Source organism: Anopheles cruzii, unplaced genomic scaffold, assembly GCF_943734635.1.
Source record: "Anopheles cruzii unplaced genomic scaffold, idAnoCruzAS_RS32_06 scaffold01369_ctg1, whole genome shotgun sequence".
Classification (NCBI taxonomy): Eukaryota; Metazoa; Arthropoda; class Insecta; order Diptera; family Culicidae; genus Anopheles; species Anopheles cruzii.
Genome location: NW_026454954.1, coordinates 1 through 5552, shown reverse-complemented (window position 1 = coordinate 5552; position 5552 = coordinate 1). Strand labels below are relative to the sequence as shown.

Sequence of the window (5552 nt, the reverse complement as noted above, 5' to 3'; positions counted from 1 at the left end):
CCTCAAGTTGAACTCCCGGTTTTCATGCTACGGGAAACGCATGATCATTTGGTCCTTCGAACCGGATAAGCTACGCTTACAAAGTGAAACAGTGCAGACAGTGCCATTATGTCTGAAACCAAGGCTTCGGGTTCCGCGAGTGCGGAGCAACAGGCGGCATTCGGATTGACACCGGTGATCCGGCAACCGGATGCCAGACAACGTCGAGTACGGTCGTCAACGGCATCGACGACATCTTCAGTGCGTGATCGCAGAGCTAACCTAAAAATACAGATGCTGGAGGAGCAGAAAAACAGGCAGCTAGAACGGCTGAAGCAGGAAACAGAAATAGAAGAGAAGTTTGTGCAGGAAAAATATCGTGTTCTGGAAGAACAACTTGGAGAAGAAGACGATATTGTTTCCAGTGTGAGCCATGCAGCAGACCGCGTGGCCAGCTGGGTCACACATCACAATGTCGAGAGTCACCGAGAAGGTGATGTTACAAAGGAGATCCGACGGATGAGAACCGAGCTAGAACAGCCAAGGCCGGAAATCGCTGAAATGCGAGAAAATGCTCTACCCACAAGCGTCGGCGTAGAAGCATCATCATGGACGCTCACCAAGGAGCAAAAAGCAGCTCGACAGTCATTGCCGAAGGATCTGCCGGATTTTAGCGGTGATCCCGCAGAATGGCCAACGTTTATTAGCAGTTTTAACTTCTCCACCAACGCGTGTGGTTTTCAAAACGGCGAAAATATGATTCGCCTGCAAAGGTGCTTGAAAGGGGCAGCGAAAGAAGCAGTTCGAGGCCGTCTTCTACTCCCCTCATCAGTTCCAAGTGTCATTCATGTTCTCCAGAGACGCTTTGGACGTCCCGAATTGCTATTGGACGTTCTGATCGATCGCGTTAGAAAAACCCCATCCCCTCGAGCCGATGACCTGGAGAGCCTAATCGAATTCGGAGAAGTGGCGCAGTCACTCTGCGAACACGTACGGTCGGCGGGTATGGTCGAACATCTAAAAAACCCAATGCTGATCACCGAACTCGTAGAAAAGTTACCTTGCGAGTATCGTATGCAGTGGGCACGGCGTATTCGTGACGGTACCAGTAGCCTCGCGTCGTTTGCTCATTTCATGGAAGACGTAACGGATGACGCAATATCAGTAACGCGCATACCACGAAAAACGGCGGAGCGAACGACAGGCAGTGTTAGGCAGCAAACGCATCAAACAAAGGAAGACGGTGCAAGGCACACGCCGAAGACCACCAACACAAAGGCTACCTACACCAGCAGCAAGTTCAGTGCTCCACAACAGTGTGCGATGTGTGCCGAGCATCATCGAACGTTTCAATGTGACGAACTGGCAGCTTTACCCGTGCAAAAACGACGGGAATTAGTCACACAAAAAAAACTGTGTTGGAATTGTTTAAGTGTTGGGCACCAAGTGAAATTCTGCAAATCGAAACACGTTTGCCGGGTGTGTTCCCAGAAGCATCATACATTGGTACACGAAAACAAGTCCATTCCTGAACCAACAGGAACGAATGCCAGCCTATCGGCTCGAGTGTATGCCAGCACGGTGTTACTAGAAACGGTAACCGTCTGGGTACTGGATCGGTACGGAAACCGCCATCACGCTCGTGCGCTATTAGATTCGGCATCAATGTGCAACTTTATGTCGAAAGGGTTGGCTGCAAAACTCCAGCTTCGCTGGTCAAAAACAAATACACAGATAGTAGGCATCGCAGAAAGCATGCATCGGGTGAAATATGAGACCCACGCAACTATTCATTCGAAGGTGAATTCGTTCTACAGCACAGAGAACTTTTTCATAATGGAGAAACCAACATCTGATTTACCATCAAGTGTCATCAGTACAAGCAGTCTAAAGCTACCCGACGTAGAATTGGCTGATCCAACGTTTTACAAACCGGCTCCGATCGACATGATCATTGGAGCAGAACATTATCAACAACTATTCACCGGGAAACGGATTCATCTAGAAGCTGGGGATCCGCTGCTAGTGGAAACGATGTTTGGCTGGGTCGTGTGTGGACCTCTGCGAGAGGCACTTCCAACCAAATCGTTAGCTTGTCATGTGACAACAGTCGGTCTCGAAAATGTGCTACAAAGGTTTTGGCAACTCGATGCAGTCCCGGAACAATCATACCAACCCAACACAGAATGTGAAGCGCATTACAATGCCACAGTTATTAGAGAACCATCGGGAAGGTATGCAGTGCGACTGCCGAGAACAAATGATTCAACTAAACAATTGGGTGAATCAAAAGGTATCGCGCTACGGCGATTCAGGACTCTAGAGCGACGGCTCGAGTCAGACGCAATTGTAAAGAGTTCTTACCACGAGTTCATGAGAGAGTATGAACGACTAGGACATATGCAGAAATTGGACAATCCTGATATTAACATTTCTCATTGTTTTCTACCACATCATGCAGTGTTCAAGGAGTCCAGCACTACGACTAAAACCAGAGTGGTCTTCGATGCATCGTGTAAAACATCTTCGGGGTATTCCTTGAACGACATCCTTTTGGTGGGTCCAGTCATACAAAAGGATTTACTGTCTCTACTTCTGAAGTTTCGTACACATGCAATTGCGTTGGTCGGCGACATTGAAAAAATGTACCGACAGATAAGGGTGCAGGAAGTAGATCAACCACTTCAAAGGATCGTGTGGCGGGAAAATCAAGCTGAACCAATATCCACATACCAGCTGCAAACCGTCACATATGGCACATCTTCTGCGCCATATTTAGCAACAAAAACATTACAGAAATTGGCCCAGGACATGAGGCACGTGTCACCAACGGCGGCCGATGCAATTTCTATGGATTTTTACGTCGACGATTTGCTGTCCGGAGCGACAGACGTGTCAGCAGCCATACATTTGAGAGAAGATATATCCAAATTTCTAGCATCGGCTGGTATGCCAATGAAAAGGTGGGCATCAAACTCAATTGAGGTATTGAACTCCATACCTCTGGAGGATAGAGCCATCGATCCATGGCACAATTTCCAGGATAGACAAACGGTCACAACACTTGGGTTGATCTGGGAACCACAATCAGATCTGCTCAGCTTCAAGGTACAATCATCGGAAAATGTGGACGCGTACACTAAACGGATTGTACTATCACAGATTGCAAAAATATTTGATCCGCTTGGCCTGGTGGGTCCAGTGGTTACTCGAGCAAAAATATTCATGCAATATCTATGGACAGCGAAATCCACCGAAGGAACGAATTTCGATTGGGATGAACCTCTAGAATCCGAGATACAAGATCAATGGAGGGAATTCTATGAAACAATCGGAGCGTTAGGTCAACTTCAACTATCTCGGTTCGTAACGCTCCCTGCACCCACTAATTATGAGCTTCATATATTCGCAGACGCCTCAGAGAAGGCATATGGAGCCTGTTGCTATTTGAGAACCGAGTCATCACATCAGGTCGCTGTCAAATTGTTAACATCTAAATCCAAAGTGGCTCCCATAGCGACTCGTCATACGATCGCTCGACTCGAGTTGTGTGCAGCGCTGTTGGCATCGAAGTTATATCAACAGGTCGATTCTGCACTGGAATTACCACATCGGGTTTACTTCTGGTCAGATTCCACTACAACACTTCATTGGATCAGATCGTCACCTGCACGCTGGAATATCTTCGTGGCAAATCGGGTGTCACAAATACAACAGATATATTCATTCGAAGCCTGGAATTATGTGCCAGGAAAGGACAACCCTGCCGACGACATATCCAGAGGTCTAAGCTCAACCGAAATTCTGGTTAACGAGAGGTGGTGGTCCGGGCCTGCGTGGCTCAAGTTACCGAAGGAAGTCTGGCCCAACCAGAATATTGATGAGTCTCAGCCGCCAGAAGCGCTACAAGAGATAAAGAAGTCAGCACTGAGATGCATGAACGTGGTTCAATCGAATTTCGCAAATGGGTTATTTGTGCGATATTCATCATACTCCAAACTATGCCGACTGATGGCATATTGGTCAAGGTATGTCAACAAGTTGCACAAACGTTTCAACGAACGCAACAAAGCACTTCCCATCGCACGAGGAGAGATTGACCCTCTCACAACAAAGGAGCTCCACGCAGCTGAGCATGCACTATGCCGAATGGCTCAAAGGGAATCGTTTCGTGAAGAACACACCGATTTGCTCCTTGGAAAATACGTATCACGGTCAAGTCGTTTAAAATGGTTGAAACCACAGCTCGACGCTCAAGGATTGATCCGAGTAGGAGGTCGACTGATTCACGCCGATATCTCAGAAGATTCAAAACATCCGATCGTACTGTGTGCTAGGCATCCACTGACGAGGATGATAGTGGAGTACTACCATCGAAAGCTTCTACATGCAGGACCACAACTGATGTTGTCCACCATTCATTTGCAGTTTTGGATCTTATCGGGAAGAAACCTAGCCCGAAAGGTTTATCATCAATGCCATACTTGCTTTCGTCATCGACCGACTTTAATTCAACAAAGTATGGCAGATTTACCAGCATCACGTGTAACACCAAGCAGACCATTTGAAACCTGTGGTGTTGACTATTTTGGTCCGGTGTTCATCAAATCTGAAGTGCGAAATCGTACAGCTACAAAGGCCTATGTTGCCATTTTCATATGTTTTGTCACCCGAGCGGTACATATTGAACTCGTATCCGATCTTTCAACTGATGCCTTTTTAGCAGCTCTACATAGATTTACCGCGCGTAGAGGAAAACCAATCACCATTTACAGCGACAATGCAACATGCTTCAAGGGTGCAGCAAACCATCTGCACAAAATCTTCCGCATGCTACAAAAGGGTTCCGGCGAACGAGACAAGATTGTCAACTGGTGTACTGGCCAAAGGATCCATTGGCAGTTCATTCCTCCACGTGCACCCCAATTTGGTGGGTTATGGGAGGCCGCCGTGAAATCAGCAAAGCATCATTTCTTGAGGGAAGTCGGCAATTCCAATATCTCTCGCGAAGATATGTCTACATTACTCGCACAAATCGAAATGTGCTTAAACTCGCGTCCACTAGTGCACATGCCGACAGAAGCAGAAGACCTCGAAGTACTTACTCCGGGTCACTTTCTAATTGGAACAAATCTCCAAAGCGTTCCAGAAGTATCATTGCAGGAAGTCTCGGAGAACCGTTTGTCACATTGGGAACGTACTCAGCAACGTACACAGCGCATTTGGACCAGATGGCAAGCGGAATATCTGCAGCAGCTGCAAACTCGTGCCAGCAAGGGCTGCAATCCGCCAGTATCCATTGACGTCGGACGTGTGGTCCTGCTGAAGGAAGATAATGCCCCACCAGCGACTTGGGCATTGGGGAAAATCACCGCTACGCACCCCGGAAAGGATGGAGTCGTTCGAGTTGTCACCCTCAGGACAGCAAAGGCAGACAACGTTGTTCGTCCTGTCACCAAAATCGCGCTGCTACCCAGTCCATTATAATTATGTTGAACAAGCCATGCTAGTTCAAGGCGGCCAGTATGTTCGGTATATTGTATACTATCGCCGTTACAATTTGAATTTGACGT

General features: G+C 47.5%; 1 protein-coding gene across 1 annotated transcript; it reads left to right on the top strand.

The window, feature by feature from the left end:
• Positions 1–108: 108 nt before the first annotated feature.
• Positions 109–3171, top strand: LOC128276495 (uncharacterized; the record flags this gene model as incomplete). Its single annotated transcript, XM_053014953.1, has 1 exon — positions 109–3171. A coding segment is annotated over exon 1 (3063 nt), but the record flags the coding sequence as incomplete, so codon positions are not given.
• Positions 3172–5552: the final 2381 nt, after the last annotated feature.